The following is a 21113-nucleotide window of genomic DNA, read 5'->3' as shown; positions in this document are numbered from 1 at the left end:
GCCCCCCCTCCCGTGCTCTTTTGTCAGTCGGCTCCGCGCCTCCCGACCGCTGCGTGCGGCTTCGCGAGAAGGTCGGGTTTTTGTTTGGACGACGCGCTGAATGGCGGAGAACAGCGAGGCTCCCGGCGGTGGCGGCCCGCACGCCAGTTCTAGCCCGGCAATGACAGAACAAGGGGGGGCCGGCAGGCGTTCGGGTCGGTGGAGGGGAGGCGGCGGCTCTGTGTAATGTTAAACAGGGCGGGGGGGGGTTGACGGAAGAAGAGGAAGTGTGCGTGCCAGCAAGCCGGGGGGAGGGATGGTGGGGGGGGGGGGAAGAACGAAAGATTAGGGGGTTAGACAAAACACAGGGCTGCTAGCTTCCCTGCTGCCTCTGTGTACACCGCACAGACAACAAGCATCCCCTTATTACAGCTTGTTTGCAGGGATATGATTCATTATACTGTAGGCCTGGACCAGCCCAGAGCGGAGCTGGTTGAAGTGCTCTAGCGGGCTTCACCACCGCCAGGCCGGCCTCACGCCATCGTCCCCCTCTCTCTGGTCTGAGTTACGGTACAGGGCCCGACGGTGGCCAGGGTCAGATGTCCAACCGGTTCCATATCGACAAGACTGGAGACCGTTCAGGCCCTCGAACTAACTCAGGAATGAAGGAGGTATTACTGCTTGAACATAGTTCTGTATAGAAAAGGATGACTTTCAAATTGGAGTCAAAAGGATGACAGTCAAAACTATTGTCAGAGAGAGAATGATCTGACAACCAGGGTGCAGTACGACGTGCCTGGTAGTGGACAGCCAAGCATATACAGCATCAGAGATCTCAGTTGAGCGGGAGATTATTGTCGTGGTATTGGATGAAGCCAGTTTAATGGTTCCCGAATCTACAGATCCGTCACCCCTGGTGTGTTTGCAGTTACTGTGCGTGCGTCTCTCCTCCCTGGTCAAAGACCAGAGAAAACAAACATAGGACTTGCTAATGGGGGTCCAAACTACAAGCTGCATACCTTCTATCAGACGCAGGCCAGCACTGTTTATGGACTGGGCTTGAGCAAACAGAGATAACTACGCCCCCCCCCAATTCCTGGCCAACAACACATTGGTTTGGTCTGTTCTCTATGCCCATGCGTGGGATGGCACTCTGGATCTTAAGACATGAGATACTTGTGGGAAGAATTTCAATAATGATCTAACTGGTTGTTGTATGGGTGGACTACTGTGATTAATCCACTCAGTGTTTTATACATGTTTACAGCAATGCCTACATGTGCCGTTACCTAAAGGGTTTTTACATGGTGTATTTGTGTTTTTGGAAATGTTAGCCATCACAGTTACTGTAGAAGCAAAGTCAAAATTCTTGGCCCACTAAAGACAAGACAGCTCTAGTTTTCAGCTTTCTCTCTCACAGCCTTGCTATCACGGAGCCAATGCCCCCCCCCCTCCCCCACTCCATCCATTACATTAGTTCACCAAACACCCATCAGCTAATATGTATTAGGAATTAGAAGCAAAGACTTCAGTCTCCATAAGACTGAAATTCCACAGGTGTAACATACAATCAAAAATGTCATCCACTCTGAATATAGAAGTTTTTTTCCCCACTTGGAATCATTAAGGCAATTGCTCACCTGAACCCTTCACTCATTCTCTCTCTCCCTCTCTCTCTGCCTGTTGGATTGCGTTCCAATTATTTGGCTTTGAATAAAAGGTTTTGAAGAAATCTAGTAGCAGGAGGCCATTTTGAGTAATGATCATTTGGTACCTGAAGTTCAAAAAGAGTAATGCTTTGGAACTAATATACCGCTTCACAAAAGAAAACAGCTTTGCGAATCCTTTCGACTAAAATATCCAATGTTTTTGATGCGAATCGAGCAGTTTTGAAAAATGAAAGAAAGCGAGTTCAGCTGGTAGCCTTGACGCGCTGTAACTGGCTCCAATCACACACACTTACACTGATAGAGCAGTCTATAGAAATAGACTGGAAAAACGGCTACTCACTCTGCTGCTGAGTGACGGGCGGCACAAAATGCTTTGGCTTTTGTCTGGCTGCTTTCTCCGCCACCCCAGCCTCCATATTCGGTTCTGTTATCGGTCGGGTTGAGGGATGGATAATTATGCTGCTCTCTGCCTGTGTTGTTGATCGTAACCATTGATCAAAGCACACACACTTTAGGGCAGAGAGCTTTCTGAAGGAGAACCATACCGCCAAAGACGAAATGCTTACGTGGGTTAAATTAATCCATTTCAATGCTAAACCAATACTTGCCTGGCTGAACTATCATTGTCAATATGGCCCGTCAGTTTGCGTTGGAAACATCACAATAACCTGGAGCGGACGTTATCGGCACGCAACCGCTGCGGTCAAGGCTGGACACACGGCCCAAGGCAGGATGAACTCTGTAGAGGCTGAGAGGACGTTTGTGGAAGATCAGCCACCGGCTTCTTTGAGGGGCCGTTGAATGATTTAGAGTGGTCCCCCCGGGTCGTTTAATATTGAATCAAACACGCTGTGTTCCGTGGTCATTCTGCCGAGCTGTTTGATATCCATTTAGACCTCAAGCAATCTCGCAACACACACGTCACTCATTCCAGAGATCTGTCGATTTTTATGCTCCCAAAAGACAAACAATGCCTTTATAACGGAGCATGGGTCGGAACAAGGCCAGGTGGTTCCCTGGGAGGTCTGCGGTCTTGGATTGTAAGTTACCATTTTAGGAAAGAAGTGCCTGGAGCTGTGAATACCTCCTCGCCCCCCCCCCACGGACTCATGACATGCCCAGTCAACGCTGCTCCCTCCAGACCAACACTTAACAGTGTAGCTGGCGAGTGAAACGCGTACAGACACACAGCGGGCATGATTGTTTCCCACAGTTGGATTAAGCCTGGTCCAGACAGTGGTAGACCGCTGCTTGGCCTCCCTCTCTCTCTCTCGCTCTCTCTCTCGCTCTCTCCCTCCCTCCCTCCCTCCCTCCCTCTCTCCCTCCCTCCCTCCCTCCCTCTCTCTCTCTCTCTCTCCCTCCCTCTTTCCCTCTCTCTCTCCTCTCTCTCTCTCCCTCCCTCTCTCCTTCCCTCTCTCTCTCCTCTCTCTCTCTCCCTCCCTCTCTCCTTCCCTCTCTCTCTCTCCCTCCCTCTCTCCTTCCCTCTCTCTCTCTCTCTCGGCCCAGAAGTGCTGATGCTAGCAGTGCTATATGGCAGAGTCAGCATTGATAGCCAGGCAGGAAATGAAGTGTTTTGTAGCAGTTGTGTATGTGTTGTAATGACAGGCCCTCCATTGTTGCCTCATGTCAAGCAAACATTTTTGTGAGGTTTGTTTCGGTTAGCGGGGTTTGTTAGGGTATCTTGCTTGTTGAAATGTTATGGTTTTACACCAAGTAGAAAAGGGAGTTCTGGGTCTTAATCAGAGTTCAGTGTTCCTTTCCCATTCCGCAGTTGTCCTTGTGCATTTTATCAAGCTTGTGCTCGATATAAAATTGATCTTGAGAAAAAAAACTGCTCTTTTCACAACCAATACAAACTGTATTTTATGAGAATGTCTCATAACACGGTGTGTTTGACTCGCGGTCCCAAAACAACTTTGTCAGGAAAGAGAAAAAGATTAATTGGAATTTCAGCGCAGCTCAAACCCAGCAAAAAACAAATATTTCAAAGGTAGGCAGAGATTGACTTGGACAGTAAATCAGGCTCCCCGAGTTTGGGAAGGAGGGAGTTGGCGCCGACTTGAGACTCCGGGATAGTTTATGGTTGGCCAGGTAGATGAGCAGCGCCTCCATCTGTCCAAGAGACCGCTGAACAGGGTGAGGGTCCACCATACGTGCGTGCGTGCGTGTGTGTGGGGCGGTCTGCCAGCCTGACCGGAGCCAGGCACTGAATATATCCCTGCTGCCCTGTGCCCATGCCTACCAGGGACCTCCCACTATGAACACGCTCTTATGTCAGGGTAGAAACTACTCCATATTCCACCGAGTTTCCCAAAATGCAAAACTGTGACCAGACAGGTACCGTATATCACACCTCTCAGGCCCTGGCAGATGACACAGCGTTGACCTTGCCAGTCCGCTTCCATGTCATGTTCCATCAGCCTCCTGGGCTCCTGGCGAGTCCTAAATCTCTGTGAGGAACGCACGCTCCTCGTCCAGCTCCCGTTTCTTCGGCAGAGTGGCGCGGATGATCAGAAAGATGGCCGCGGCGCCCCCGTCGATGACGCGGCATCTTAAATGAAGTCACCGTGCCCGGTGCTGGCGGCGACGGGAGTGATTAACGCGCACCAGGTCATTAACTGCGCAGCACCCCGCCATGTCCCGCCGCTGGGCAATGCCGCACGGAGGTGCCCTTCGCTTGTATATTAATAAATCTGACGAGTAAGTAGACAGGTTGCTGGCACGCCAATGACTCGGCACTAGGCCGGCCTGGTCGTTTGTTTTTTGTTTTTGTTTTTTGTTTTCTCCCCTGAGGTGAGAGAGGACAGTAGGGGTGTAACTAGGGTTGCAAAATTACGGGAATTACAATCTTCCCGAAATTGGGGAATTAACAGGAACAAACCAGATGATTTAACAAGAATAAATTATGTTTTCCAGGAGCGCTCAGGCACTCAAGATCATGTCCAGAGCTGCACGTACTGTACAGCCCAGTGTATTGGCATTGCAAGAACCAGTGTTTGTTCAGGCCTGGAATGTACAGAAAGTTGTGCAAAAAGGTTCCGTAGCACCCATCCATCGTACCGTTACTTCCTGTCTCATCTCTTATGGTTAAGGTCAGTCGAAGGTGAATTTCCCTCGACCGCGATCTTATTTCCACCCAGGGAGGTAGAAGAGTGTCTGCCTCGGGACAGACAGAGAGTCAGGCCTGTTGCGAATTTCTAAACTGCCACGGATGGCGCTTCAGAATGATAGATGGCAGATCGTCTTCCTCCCCGGATGGACTGATTTTCCACATGCACACACACACACACACACACACACACACACACAAACACACACGCACAAACACATTCCTAATCGACAGAGGCAGCTCCAGATGTAGACCCCTTAAATCAACTTTCTACCCCCGTGATGGACACCGGTGTTGTGGCTTGGGGGAGGGCGCCATGCCGGCTCACCCAGATGTAAACCCCTATTCCGAGGCCCCGCTCGACCTGACCCGCGCCACATCGCTGTACACAGGAAAAGGAAAGGAATTCAGGGAAGTCGGCTGCTTCTTTTCACGTTTCACTTCACCCCTCCTCTCGCACTCGGACGTGTGTCCTGCACTTTATCTGAGAACCCTCGACGGAAGGACGTACTCGACCCCGGGACCCAGGGCAACCTTGAACGTCCACTTCTCGTTGATGGACAGTGCTTGTCTGTCTGGCGCTGGGGTGTCTGATGGATAAGTGAGGCAGGATGTCTCATATCTCATTTGGTTTGAAGACGGAGCCGTCCTGATTGATACTGTAGGGCATTCCGTGCCTCTTCACCCGGAGGTCTCTCCATACCCTCTGTGGTTTAACTATTTCTTTTTTTTCTCACTCTGAAGGTTTCCTTCTTGGACTCCTGTTTGATTGATTCAGTCAGCGTAGAGACAAAACAAGGTCCTTGGCTCTCTTTTTCTCCCCTCACTCATGTCTCTCGAGTGTTAGGTGAGCCTCCAGGCAGAAAACCAGAAACTCAGTCTCTTTACGATGACATCAGAAACAAAAATAACCCTTATATGGAGTCGTCAAGATCCCCGCTGCTTTATATGGAATTAGAGAAATGCTTGGCCATTTTCAAGTAATAGTGGGTAAAAAGAATGTCCAAAATAAACGTTGAAAACATCCAATTCCAGATTTTAAAGCCTGCCTCCTCAAGGTCTCTGTTACTGTAGGATAGCAGACATAGCTACATGTTTGGCCATCAAACATCTGGTGTCTGTGGATGCAGATTGATTTTTGTTTGCCTTTGACTCCTATCCCCCATTTGTTCATGTATCTGGTTGTTATTATCCCTGCATTGTTAGTTCCACCTGACCAACTTCTGGCTCCGGCCCAGTCCACTCTGTGTGTGGATGGGGGGCTTCGGGTCCCTAGGGCTCCACGGGAGCCCGCTGCACAGGCAGGGATCTACTGAGGACCTCTGAGAATAGCTGTGCATCCGTGACAGAGAGAGAAGAGAGAGAGAGAGAGAAGAGAGGGAGAGAGGAGGTGGGGCATCAGCCTGAGCTAGAACTGAGGAGAAAGGGGGTTGGATTTTTTCCCTGGAGATCTGATAAACTGCTTGGCAGGAAAGTCTTTGCAAATGACTACATTCCTTGTTAGCCTGGTAAGGCTAGTTTTACCATTCAGGGCCCTGCTCGGCAGCCACCTTTTGTTGGTCTTGCAGTGTGAAACAGGAAAGACTGGTCTATGTAACGTTCCAGTGGGAGCATGTCCTTTTAGACAGATCCAGGCATCAATTCTAGAGTGTGAGTGGAGTCATTTACCCGAATGCATCTAGATTTCTCCCACGAGGAACTCACGATGAAATATTTCACAAGAAGGTAATAAAAAAAGGAAGTCAAGAAGATCAGACCACAACCTGATAAATCTTGTACCTAATGTACAAGCCTGTTGTCAGTCAGCAGTCTGCTACCACCAGGACAACCCCCCTCCCTGCAAGCTCAGCAGCAGAACAGTTTGGGCCCCCATCCACCACCACCCACATCCACAACGCTTCTGCCCCAATCCTTCTGCCCCTCAGTCACTGCCCCCCTCCACGACCCCCTCCCCTCCAAAGAAATTCTGCATTTGCTCCACAGGCATTACACTGTTGGCTATATTTTCTGTACAGATAGTTATGACTCCCCTGGACCTATTTATTGCATATATTGGATTTTATTTTTTATTTTTTACAAAAAGTGCAGTAAATCGAACAGAGCACCTTTAAGGACTACCTCACTGGCAGGCTGCAGAGCGTCTGGCAGCCCGTCTGATGTGCTGATGAGCAACTCTGGCGCAGGGACCGCAGTACTGTCACCTTTCCTGTTCACCCTCACCCTGACCTCAGCCTCAACTCTGGAACGTGCCACCTCCAGAAGTTCTCCGGTGACTCTATCGTGAGCAGTGAAGACCAAGAGGAGGAGTACAGAGGTATCGTTGAGGTATCGAGCTGTGCGGAGAACCAGCAAGACCGAGGAGCTGGTGGTGACCCCCCAACCCCTATAACCATCCCTGGGGAGGAGACCCCCCAACCCCTATTACCATCCCTGGGGAGGAGACCCCCCAACCCCTATTACCATCCCTGGGGAGGAGACCCCCCAACCCCTATTACCATCCCTGGGGAGGAGACCCCCCAACCCCTATTACCATCCCTGGGGAGGAGACCCCCCAACCCCTATTACCATCCCTGGGGAGGAGACCCCCCAACCCCTATTACCATCCCTGGGGAGGAGACCCCCCAACCCCTATAACCATCCCTGGGGAGGAGACCCCCCAACCCATATTACCATCCCTGGGGAGGAGACCCGGGGACCCCGATCCCTTTTTAACACCTTATCATTTTACAATGAAATAGCCTAGTTATTTATTTTCTTTTACATGTTTTGCTTGATTATTATCACTACCATATTATGAATAGTATGTATACTTGGCTTTTTCTGATTGTTTTGGATTCAGTACTTTTTCCTGCTGTGACATCCAAATCGTTTCAAGATAACACTGAGAGATGCCTCAGTGAAGTTGGAAACTTTCCCAGGCAGAGTGCAAAACCTCTCACTTAGCAGCTAGCAATTACTCTCCCCCTCACACACAAACACACACACGCACACACACACACACACAAGCCTCACACGTCACAGGGGTGTTTATACATACCTCCTGGTCGGAAGCCCTGCTGATTGCTATCCCTGGGGCTGAAAGGCCCCTTCCCTGGCGGTCCTCCTGGTTGCCTGCGCCCCACTGAGACACTGGCCTGATGCGTCAGCGCGCGCCAGCCTTCTGGGAAACGACTGTGATCGTGCCTTAAGAGGATTAGGCAGTGGGAGAACCTGACCAGACGTTACCACAGTGACTGTGAGAATGACCCTGGTTGTCTCCAGGGATCAACTCAACATCTCATTCTCTCTCCATGCCTGACCATGTCTCTCTCTTCTCTCTCTTTCTCTCTCTCTGTCTTTCTCTCGTTCTCAGAGCCTGGACGAGCTGGAGGACGATGATGGGGGGGAGAGGGGCACGAAGAGAGAAGAACAGCTCACGCAGCTCAACACGGTCCAGAACGAGGCCATGACCTCCGATCCCGGCGACGCCCACCTATTACAGGTGAGGATGCAGGTCACCTGACCATCGGCCACCAATGAAGGGCCTATGTCAACCAGTCCTGAATTGATGGTCTGATCGGATATGTGCTAAGGTATAAGGTATATCTTTTCACTGTCCTACCATTTTAATCCAGCTGTTAGCTTGGTGATTGTGTGGTAAAGGTAAGAGAACCTCTTGATGCCCCTGTGAGTGTGTAGTCCTAATGCTGTGTTTCAGTTGCCTTGGGCTGGGATTTTCCTAGATCGTCATCAAAAACTGGGAATTCCGCCATGTTAATAGAGTAGTAAAGGGAAAATGCATGTTTAGCCCTGTTTTAAGGTTACTTATGATCATATACAATGGTTCAGATCAAAACGTTGACAAAACTAGCACTTTTGAGAAAGTCTGATAATTGCTCTACCACCGTTTTGGTCATACATGGGTGGGCACTTTGAAAAATCATTCAAAAAACATGTTAAACTCTCAATTTCAAAGACAAGAAACCAAGGTTATTATAGTTAACGAAAACTAACAAAAAAACGAAAACTAGGTGTGAAAAAACATTTTAGTTAACTGAAATAAAAATTAAAACTAGACTCCAACTCGGGTCGAAAAATCGATCCCGACCACACCTTTGAACTCAACAATAAGTGAAAGCTGTAGTAAGTCTGTTTATTAGGGATCGTTTGAATGTTATGGGAGGGGTTTACTGGAGGACTTGAGTGCTATGAAATAAAAAATGCATAACCCTCCCTCTGACAAAAATATATTTTTCTTTGACCCTCCCCGAGTGATTGAAAAAAAATGATTAACCCGCCCCCACCAATAGGCAATATTCATTTAAATAAGGTGTTACTCGAAATAAGGGTCAAAGCACCAGTTTTGCTTATTATACTGATTACATTATACATGTTACTGTAATATCAGTAGAAAATGAAAGAAGTGAAAGCTCATTAAATCAGTCGTACATACGGTACTGTCCAACTTCTATAAGTGGACAAGGTTGCTGTGGTGTTTGTATGTGCAAAATTGTGTGTCCTTATCAACTGGTATAACTTGGCTAGAGCTACAAAGATCAGGCTTAAGTGAAGTTGTGCGCCTTTTGTTTCTGGAACGCGGTGACCGCAAATTCCTACTTCCCCAGGCAATGGGAACACAGCGTTACTCTGGCTCCTGGGATGCTACTGAGATTGATTCCTGAGGGCCCCCAAACAGAGGCACTATTGGCCAGAGAGAAATCCCAGCCCACAGCATGGTGCAGTGTCACTCTGGAGAGAGGCCACTATGGCCGGTGCATGGCTTCATGTACATGGTGCATGGTACACGGTGAATGGCTTCATGTACCTCCAGACAAGATGGCCCAGTCCCAATGTCCACCCTTGCAGACTCGCAGACTTAAGAGCGCGCTCCCGCGAAGTCCGCGAGGGCTTAGGGGTGTCCCAATGTCAACTCGGCAAGTGCGTGAGGGCTCTCCGGCAGCCATTTTGAGCCCTTTATGCCCCCTTACCGTAAGTCTGCATTTCTGCAGACTTAGCCCAAGGGAATTACCCACAGTTCATAGCGTCGTGACGTGAAACACGGGGTTACCTGAAGAACAGCCAATAAACAAGCACGGACAGATCAACCAACCGTAACGTTCACGTTACAGAACAAAATATGTTTTCATGTTTTCAGCTGGACTTGCTTATCTGCACAAGTAGCCTTATAATTAATTTGGTTTCATTATTTTTAAGTATGGGTTATTAACCCCATGGGTTTGTATAATGTGATTTGTTTAAAAATATGTAGGCTATGGTTATAATTTACATCGATTTCTGTTGCTCTAAATCATATGATTGCCCAGTTAAAAGCAGTATGACATTAATTACCCATTTCGGTGCAGTGTTCTTTGAATTGAGATTTCCAACATGAATATGGAAAGAGTTGTGAGGTACAGAAATGTGTATACATAATATATTATCATTCTTAAGTTAATACTTTTGGATTCATCACAAACAAGAATCACAGGCAGTAATGTAGGATCGATGCGATCCTACTAACAAATACTGGGTTGGGTTGATATTTGATCGCAGATGCGATCGCATATGACCACAAAATGAAATGATTTCAAGTTGAACATATGTTTTGAGGGTAACACAGAGAGTTCTGATAATGTAAAGGGGATTTGACTCAGCCAAAATTAATTTACACGAAGGCCTACTGTACAAGAAAAACATGTAGAATTTACAAATTGATTTAAAAAAAGCCCCACGCCCACAATAGTAAGAAATATGTTTTCACGTCAACGTAATGTGATGTCACAAGTGCTGTCCCATTCCTTGTTATACCAATTCGAGCCCTTGCAGCCTCGCGCACTCGATCACTTCACCAGGTGACGTCAATAAGTCTGTGAGGGCTCAGGGCTTGAGGGTTTAGGGGGGACATTGGGATTGGGCCGATGTGTCACTCTAACAAAACACACAAAAGGAACCCAGAATGCATTTTGTTTTACCATTGCCAAGCAGTGTGTTGAAATCATTACATTAGTCATTTAGCAGAACCTTTTATCCAAAGTAACTTACAATAATTGCATTTAATGTAGGTAGTCAGTGTACTACTACCCGCCAGAACTAACAAGTGCATCTCCTTTCTAAACAAGTGACTTAAGAGCATCATCTAGTGCTAAAGCCAAACAGCAAGAGTAGCAAAATATAAATCTGAACCTAACTGATTTTTGAAATCAGTACTGCTATAAACACATACCTCTGGCTCAGTTCAGCCAGAAGGCGGAACAAAGATGGTCGTTAGCTAGCTTTGTTTGCCAAACCAGTAGATAACAACGCACTACGCGGTCACGAACATGTCCTCAGATAACAGTTGGGGAATACTATGTGTATGACTGATTTAATGAGACATAAATAAGACGGAAATGCTAATAAAACAGTATTAATTAAGTTTCACTTGGTTACACAGGGAGCTGGCATCTTGTTCATGACTACCAGAGGTAACTGGGGGTAGGCGCGAGTGGTATGAGTTCACGAGCCGAGGAAACAAGTCGTGATGGGCGTTCCAGTTAAAACTGCGAGTAGTATCGCGGGAATCACAAGTTCACAAACTAAATGGAACGCAGCATAAGGGCACCCTTCTGAGCGTCCCCTTGGCTAAATCCGCATGTGTGAACACTGAGGAAAACCATGCAGTTTGGTAGAATGATGATTTGTACTTTCCGCTGGTCTAAAACATACAAACACTGTCTACTCAAAAATAAATTAGGTTCAGATTTCTCCCCTGGTATTCTCATATAATTGAGAACCATTTTAGAGTGTGTTAGCTAATCCATAAAGATCACATTAACTTATTGTCTCTATGCAGTAATGAGAACATCATATTGCCTTGTCTTTCCATTGGAAAAAACAATTACTGTGCATTCAGACAAGTGTGCAATTGCTGTCAAATTCATTGCCCCAAAGAAACACACATACGCATACACACACACACACCACAAAATACACACACACACACACAGACACACACACACACTGGTGCTGCTTGACTGGTCGCATATGCACATAGATGATGGTTTCTTTCCAGCTGTCGAGTCTAGGATAGGAAGCCTTCATTTAGACAAGGTGAGCTTTCATGTATGAAGTATATACACAAGCAGCACATTAACAGGCAGGACGTGACAGCACCTGCTGTGCCTCAGTGCTCGTGTGAAAAACACAAATCTATTGTTGCTGTAATCAGATACTGTACTGTTTGTTCAGGATATTGAGTTGTGTCCGCTATCTAACCAGTCATCCTTAGTGAACGCTGCTAGAATGCCTACAGCCATTTTGAACACTGTGAGAACATTACAGTGCGCATGCTGTCTGCTGTCCCACTACTACTGTACCACCTAGGCCCTTAACTCCAAACCACTGACCGCTGCTTATACAATACCACATCTCACTCTCATCTGCCTTCAGTCTCGACCGGTACGCTCGTGCAAAAGCTGCATGTTTTATGTAGCAGTGACAAGGCTACTGTAGCAGGGTCAAAGATGAAGAGAGGGGAGAGGGGATTCAGGAGGGCTGAGGCAGACATCTGTGGAGACGGGAGCATCCCAAAAATGTGCCGTTTCACCGCCGGCCCATTCATCACTGGCGACAAGTGCCCAGGTGATCTACAGCTAACCCCGAGAGCTGCCTGTCAGGCAGCCTCTACCCTGGTGTCAAGATGCCTGTCAGCCTCTACCCTGGTGTCAAGATGCCTGGCCGGCTCAAAATGTTGGACAGGGTGCATTCTCGGGAAAATAACTGTTACTCTTTTTGGAGTCGGCTTTAGTCGGCCTTGTTCTTCTAACCAAAACAGCACTTCCCTTGAGTTTAGATAGATCTGTGTGTGTGTGTGTGTGTGTGTGTGTGCCTGATCATTTAGCCAACTACCCCTTCATGATCTGTTTGTTAACCAACCCATCTTCCTGCTGCCTCTTGTTAGACACAAACACACACACACACACACACACACACACACACACACACACACACACACACACACACACACACACACACACTCCTCCAGTCCCTTACGTGCTGATCTCAGTGATGTCGTCTCTCAGACCATCATGTGGTACGGGTTATCAGGCCTTGCATCTCATTGATCTGTGAAGCCATAGAAGGAAAACACTTCCCAAGATGCTGGAGACTGTGTCGATGAAGAGAGAGAACCAAGTTGCGGAACATTCCGCCACATCATCTGCTTTGATGCATCTGCATCTGCGCTGCACCTGGTTTGTGGAGTGGTGTAGATCCCTTTATCTCTCCATTGGTGTGTATGTCTGTGTGTGTGTGTGTGTCTGTGTCTGTGTGTGCCTGTGCACCCATAAGACATAAATACTGTAATATCACACACACACACACACACACACACACACGCACACACACACACACACACACACACACACACACACACACACACACACACACACACGTGATAACAGCCAGCTTCCAACACCTCTTAACAATCCTCATTTGCATTTTTAATTTGCACCTTTCAGTCCAAAAAAGATGATTAACTGGAGTCTTGTCTGTACAGCATGTGCTTGCTCTGCACCCAGGGACCTTCTCTTGAATAAACCACTGCTTTCCTTCTAACAGTGAACAGTTGTCTATCTACTGTATGTCTTTTTAAAAGTTTAGTTGTTTTACCTGAAACAATATTTGAACTGAGTTTCACCCTTGTTGACCAAAGCTTTCAGGCATATAAACCAGTTAGCCGGAGAAATATTTGTCCTTTACAAGACAGCTGCCAGTGAAAATAGATAATGTGCCTCATTGTGCCAGCTGAATTCTGATGCCTTGCCTTCTGAAATGTCACTCATTCTCTTGTATATAAAAGGCATATCTTGCATGGCTTGACTGAGGCCCTCCAGTGAGATGGCAATCTCTGTCTGCTCTGCGGCATGAGGTACTGTAGACGGAACATTCTGGGCACAGCACATTCGGCACGCAGGAGACTGGTAAGAATGCAGAAGACTTGTCTGTTGTTGGACTTAAAATTTTAATGGGCTGTCAAATTCACAGAGACTGCCAGATCACAAGCAGTCAGGAATTCCTTTTTAAGAAATGTGCATTTGATTCATGTGAGCGGAATCGCATGAATTATGCATTTTGATGTGCCCCCAGACACTCGCGCGCGCACACACACACACACACACACACACACACACACCTACAACAGAGATCTGGGTAGGGATGAGGTCCAGCGAGCAATAGATCTGGCAAAAACAGGAAAGGCGTACGGGATTGATGAACTACCAAATGAAGTGTTAAAATCTCCTCAACTATTTGATGTACTGTATAGTCTACTGAAGCAATGTTTTGGTCATAGTGCACTGTCTACTGCTTGGCTCAAATCCATCATAAATCCCATCCCCAAATCCCTCAAGGATGATCCGAGAGTACCACTAAACTACAGGGGCATTAGTAGTACGGTCTATAAATTATACTCTTCAATACTAAACTGTAGATTGATGGCATTCCTGGGGACCAATCACCTGTTGGAAGATGAACAAAATGGCTTCCTTAAGGACAGAGCCTGCTTAGATCACATTCATACGGTATGCACTATGATCAGAAATAGAATACAGAAAAAACAATCAACTTTTGCCTGCTTCATTGATTTTCGAAAAGCGTTCGACTGTGTCGACAGAGATCTTCTTTCACTCAGGATCCTTCAAACAGGAGTTCGTGGCAAATTCTATCATGCCATACAGTCAATCTATAGAGGCCCTGTAGCCTGTGTTAAAGTGAATGAGTATTGTACAGAATGGTTTACTATGCCCCTAGGGGTGAGACAAGGAGATGCACTCTCCCCAACCTTGTTTGCCATGTTTATTAATGATCTGGTCAGGGAGCTAAAGCATCTGGGAGTGGGTGTAACATGGGGATGTACAGTTGAGTGCTTTGCTTTACGCTGATGATATAATTCTGGTTTCAGAAAATGAAATGGACCTACAGAAAATGCTAACGTACTGATGAGTGGTGTAAGAGATGGCACCTTTCTATTAACCGAAATCAGTTTAGAAGGCCAGGTAACAGAACAAGTTCATTCTCATTTTATTTTGGCAGCACACAACTCAGCTAATCAGACTCATACAAATATTTTGGTTTGTTTCTTGATGAACATATGTCCTTTTTGCAGGGTACATAAGTGTTAGCGGACTCAGCCAGCAGGGCTCTAGGAGCCATCATAGGGAAATCTAAAACACTGGGAAACATCGGCTTCTCCACATACACTCAGTTATACCAGTCCTGTGTTTGCCCTATCCTAGACTACTCCTCGGGTATGGGGGGGTAGACAATTTAACAAAAGTCTCGGCCTACACAACAGAGCAATTAGATACTTTCTAGCAGTCCATAAATATGTTCCTATTCCAGCTATTAACGGGGATGTGGGTTGGGAACCCTGTGAGGTCAGGTGGAAGGTCAATATGGTGAACCTATGGAACCGCATGCTTCAACTACCAACCGACAGGATGACCAGTACAATATTCCAGTGGGACCTTTCTATCGGAGGGGAATGGGCCACAGAGATGTTTGAGCTTCTTCATGAGCATGGGCTGGGGCATCTCTACACCCACCACGAGAGGGTGGATGTGGGGATGTTCAGAGACCTTGCCATGAGGAAGTATCATACAAAATGGGAATTAGAAATGTGGTCTAAACCCAAGTTACGAACATACTGCTCATTTAAGTCTGTGTACAAATGTGAAAAATATTATTTTTCAAATTATGTATGATCTGCCCAAGAGCCAACGTTCTCTGTGTGCACAGTTCCGTTCTGGGATCTTACCATTACACATTGAAACAGGTAGATACACTGGAATAGATGAAAGTGAAAGACTGCCATTACTGTGATCTAGGGGAAATAGAAACTGAACCTCATTTCTTATTGTATTGTCCATTCTATGATGACCTACATAAGATATTGTTTGACAAAGTATCAATGCATGTAGGCATGTCTCTAGACTCTGAGGACAGTGAGGTAACTGAGTACCTATTTGATAACCACACCTTTGCTATAGCCAGCTATCTACATAAAGCATGGAACAGAAGAAAGCAAGTAACGTATACGTAATAGCGGAAATTTGACCTATACCTCATTTGTTTGTCTTAGTGAAGTAACTCTCAAGTTTACTCTATTGATTTTTTTGTCATGTGTTTGGGAATCTCTGATGTGTTGTGTGTGTGTGTGTCATTCATTCGCACGCACGCACACACACACACACATTTTCCAAAACGGGAATGTTTTTCTTTTGCGTTTTACAAATTGTCACCGTTTTCACAAGAATTGCGTATTGCCAGTTAACACGGCAACGATAAGGGTGGCGTTCTTGAATAATTCCACTCTGGAACCCGGTTTAAAAAGTTTGCGTTTTCAGACCCCCAAAGAGCCTTTGTCATGTAAACGAAAGGCCACACCGTAAAAAGGTTTTCCGTTTTATGCAGGGATCGTTGTTGTGTAAACGGGGTCTTAGAGTACAGAGTTAAATTTCAGCGCTGTTTGGTGTACAGCCCAACTGAGATGGTTCAGAATTAAAGTTGCAAGTGTCTCACCGTTCAAACCCTCGCTCTTGCCAGGGGGGTTAAATCCTGGAACAATTGTGGATAGGCTATTTAAGCGGATACTCGCAGGTATCTACAGCAGGCTGTTTCTTTAACAATTCCACAGAGACAAAGTGACTTGTTTCAATGGCACAACGGGATCCGTAACGTTACAGTATGAACACAAAAGAACACAAGAGAACGAAAAATGTTACTCTAGAGACTATATATGGTTAGGAAAGTGGTTGGTCCGACTGGACACACTCAAATAATTAGCCATCCATTCATTCGATCTCCTCCTCCTGGAAACTGACCTCCAGTTATCAAACTTTCACTCCAATCATTTTAATCCCTGAGTATTTGTTACCATTCCCAACACATTAGGCAGACATTATGGAGGATGGCATATTCATATACAGTACGTTAGCCGGAGTCAATAAAGTCCAAACAGGCCATCTTTAATCACACCAACATGTTGTATTCACAATTTCATTATTTCCCCAAGCCCGTTCTATCCCAGGACCATGTGACTCATAACTGATATGCTTCACAGTATAGAGTAAACAATTGCACTTGGGGAATAATTCAGTTTCATGCCGTTTTATGCAGATTAAACAGATTTCGTTCCTCAGTACATTGGTGCTCTGGAATGTTGAAGACGAGAGAGGGAGAGAGAGAGATGGAGAGAGAGAGAGATGGAGGGCCATCGTAAAACTTTCACACTGATTAACGTCATGGTTAGTCTCCTGATGTTCTCAACAAAACCCTTTTAGTTCATCCTCTCACCAGCCACGGAAGACGGTTTCCCTGGTCTCAGGTGTCAGTCTATTGACACGGGCACCCTGGAATAAACTCGGTTAGATTAGTTTCACTGACTTAATGGCCTAGTCCAGAGAAAAGGATAGTTGTGGAATGTCTACAGTATCAGTGCAACAGTCCTCCATTCTGCTGGGGATCGGGGCCCCCACTCAGACCGTGGTGGTTTGGACTGTCCAATGTCTGGTTGACAGGAGCATAGGGTCATCATGTCCCCTCTGCTACACACGCACACACACACACACGCACACACACACACACACACGCTCTCCCCTGACAGATAGGGGAGTGATATGACAGAGCTCTTGGGTTCGTTTGCAGCATAACAATGGGATGACACCACAGTCTATAAACCTGTTTCTGATTCCGATTCTATAGGTCAGGGGAGGCCACTGTTGTAGTGAACAGCTCATCCTGCAGTCATAGCACACAACGGCTGCATAGACAAGAGCCCACAGTAGATATAAACCTGCCACAATGTAAGGTCATTAGCTCTGCCCTGCCCTACTCCTACCGGAATGATCCGTGAATCCCCAATGGACGAAGGTTGTGTTTGTCCTCAGCCGGATGGTCCCGGGCGAGAGCTGGTCCGTTGGGAGCCCGGCAGTCAGCCCGGTGTTTGTGTTATTTATGAGGTCCTCATCTCTTCTCGGTAGCTGCAGCTCCTCCGACTGCATCAGGGCCGGTCATTTGAGCTGTCAGCGGAGCTCAGGCCTGATAAATAGTCTCGGGGGCCCGTGCACGGCCCCGTGGAGTAGAGCCACACTCAAGTTCCGTTAACCTCGTCTCACCGGCACACGCCACCAGAACCTGAGATGCTTCCCTTTGAGACGCCGCAGACCGGAAGACTGCTAATGTGGGGCATACAGTACCAAACTGGGACGGCGGTTGAAAATGAGGTCTCTTTTTCGATGTTGTCCACCGGCCGTGGCAGTGTCAGGAGGGGCTGGTGTGTCTCTCCCTACAGGGACGATTAATACGATTATTAAAGTCTCCATCTATCTATCTATCTATCTATCTATCTATCTATCTATCTATCTATCTATCTATCTATCTATCTATCTATCTATCTATCTATCTGTCTATCTGTCTGTCTGTCTGTCTGTCTGTCTGTCTGTCTGTCTGTCTTGTCTCCTTCTGCTGTCTCTTTCTTGGTCCCTCCATACCACAGCCAGGCCTGTTGTTAGGAGTCATGCTTTTCTCTCTCTCTCGCTCTCTCTCTCTCTCTCTCTCTCTCTCTCTAATCATTTGAATATTTAAAGCCTTTGGGTTTGATTTTATCTTATCAGAAAGACTTACAGTACGCACTGTTTCCGTACCAGCATAGGTTGAGTAAACATTGACATTTGCATTTAGATAGCCAATCTCGTGGTTTATGTTGTGCTGTGCTGGATTTTATTTTCTACAATTTCAGTATTGATGGTTTTCAGTTGGTGCAGAGCTACCTGTTCTGTGTCGACTGGTAACGGCAAAAAAGTCTATGCATGTCTAATTTTTGGGGTTTTAGGGCTTTTTTCCTCTCTCCCTCTCTCTCTTTCTCTCTCCCTCTCTCCTCACATCTATTGTGTGTCTAGCTCAGTCACTTTGCCTCCATTAGCAGTCAGCACTAACTCCCCGTTCTCATGGACAGTCATGTGAGACATTGGCCATCACGGTAAGCCCTAATCCTCTATGAGGCGAGGGAACACACAGTTAGCAAAGCTCTCCTCTAACACCCCCAACATGTCTGTGTTGTCACTCTGGAGCCAGCCTCACACGTTTCATTCAAACTTCATGGTTTACTTTTTAGCGTTCTATAACAAAGCTATGTGTATGCACATGCGCACACACTCGTGCGCACACTCACACACACACACACACACGCTCGCATGCACGCACACACACACGCGCGTGCGCGCATATGTGTAGCTTTGGGAAATCTAGGGTTATAGATGTGATGTCAGGGACCCAGACCAGGCTGGTGCGTCCTGGGTTCGAGGCGCCCTCTAAAGCCTGGCTCTGATTGATGAAGTGGAGGAGAGCAGGGACCCTCCAGCAACGTTTCACTGCGTGAGCCCTCAGGATAGAATATAGATACATGCAGTACCACAGAACGGTGTGTCTCAAGCACTGACCTTCTTTTCGGATGGAGACGCTAGCTTTCCGAAGGGAATCCTTGCCTTGGTGGCATCATCTCCAAGGTACAGACCTCAGGAACCTTTAGGTGGTGCAATAACCAGGGGACACAATTATTAACGTGCACCTGGAGTTGGATAAACAGATTGCACCGCCCATCTTGGGGCCATACGGCGCTGGCTAAGCTATTCAATTCAGGGGAGATATAGATCTACCTACAGTATATATCAGTGGCAGCGGACGCCGCAGGCTGGCCTTAATAGCAATTCCTGGTGTATTTGCAGAATCATGTTGATGGAATGTTCCGAGTTGTGTTTTAGTCTCACACACTACCCAGAGATTCTCTCCTGTTTGTTTTTTTTGTCTCCTGTCATGAAATTCTAATATCGCTTTTTTTTCTTGTTTGGGGAGGGGGGGACTGTAAATTTAGACTTCAGAACATGCCCTAGGGTCTTCTGGTTTGCTATTAGAATGGATGAAGTCTAGGTGGTGCAGGTACATAAGCCTGTAATAATAACAAATAATTAGTATTCATTATTATCACTTCTTATTGTGAAAACAGTCTCATAGTGCTGAGTTGTAGAACCTGGGTCTATTGCCGCAGGAGCTGTGATGCCCTCTCCTCACACAGTCCTTCTGTTTTGTTTTTCTAGGAGACCCCAAGATCCACAACTGGTCGCCACAAGAGGTGAGAAACGTATTAATTTACTGCCGAAGAGTGTTGTGTTGGGTCTGGTATTGCTTAAGCAAATGTAACATATCAGGAAGAGAGGCAGCAGCAACATAGCTTCAGGTCATCAATCACACTCGGTCTAGCAGAGCAGCTTCGAAAACTGTTCCTTTATTTAGAAACTGGAAGATATTATGTGTTAGCATTCCTGTCAGACGGGCCCAACCGCTCCAGTGTGATTCCTATTCATCACAAACGACAGCGTGACTTAACGGACCACGGCTTGCTCTCGCTGTTGACTGAAAGCCAGCAGAACTTGTACATTTTGTTCCGACTATCACTCTGCTAGTTGGCAGCCCGAAATGAATTGATATGCTCCGAAAGGTCTCCCTGGCACTTAATCTTGAAGGTGCCGGTGTATGAAACCCGTCGCGGAGTCTCGTATTCAGAGTCTCAGTTCAATCAAAGTCGGTGGCGTCTTAAGTGTCTCTGATTGCAGCCTGTTTCCTGTACCCATTCCCCCACCTTGTATGATTGACACATAGCCTACAGCACAGCACCCCAGAGCTGTGTCCTCTCCATCAACGGCAGAACTGCTTTCCTGTTCAAGAAGGCCCAACGGATTAGTATACCCTCATATGTAACCACACATACATTTTCTCTCATCTTGGTCTCACTGCTACATAGAGGCAAAATGCGCAGAGCTCTGTGCCGTTGCTCTCCCTATGCCGTGTCATTTGCATAAGACAACGGCGGACAAATGATTGTGAATTTGCAGCAGAACCCAGGCCAAGTTCGCCAGCTGACACTCTCAATCTGGCAGTGTAATTATGCTTGGCCTGCGGTCGGATGCCGCGTCGTAGTTGGGCGGTCCGCCGGTCTGGACACCGTGGCTGCCAGGAGTGCGCCGCCGGGTACGGGGGCAGAAAAAACAATACAGCTGAGTACCGCAATGTTTATTTTCCATGATACTGTAGCGATTTTCCAGCCTCTTGTATCAATAAACACACACACACACGCGCACACACACACACACACACACACACACACACACACACACACACACAGACACACACGCACATATATATATATATATATAATCCTATCCTTTTGTATAATATCTATATCTATTCCCTGTCTTGTTCTCCAAGGAAGTCTGACTTCACATGCATGAAAAATCACCAAACTTTGCACATAGGTCCAGTCCTATGCCAGACGTCCTTGACTG

At 46.8% G+C, this 21113-nt stretch overlaps 1 protein-coding gene across 1 annotated transcript in view; it reads left to right on the top strand.

The window, feature by feature from the left end:
- The window catches only part of pawr (PRKC, apoptosis, WT1, regulator), a 66382-nt gene that overhangs the window by 30279 nt on the left and 14990 nt on the right, over window positions 1–21113 (top strand). Inside the window, exons 3-4 of the mRNA XM_084448071.1 lie at window positions 8111–8239; window positions 19869–19903. Of these exons, the coding sequence (XP_084304197.1) occupies window positions 8111–8239; window positions 19869–19903 (164 nt within the window). The remainder of the gene's footprint in view (window positions 1–8110; window positions 8240–19868; window positions 19904–21113) is intronic.

This window comes from Borostomias antarcticus, assembly GCF_949987555.1.
Source record: "Borostomias antarcticus genome assembly, chromosome: 13".
Classification (NCBI taxonomy): domain Eukaryota; kingdom Metazoa; phylum Chordata; class Actinopteri; order Stomiiformes; family Stomiidae; genus Borostomias; species Borostomias antarcticus.
This window is presented reverse-complemented; position numbering and strand designations above follow the sequence as displayed.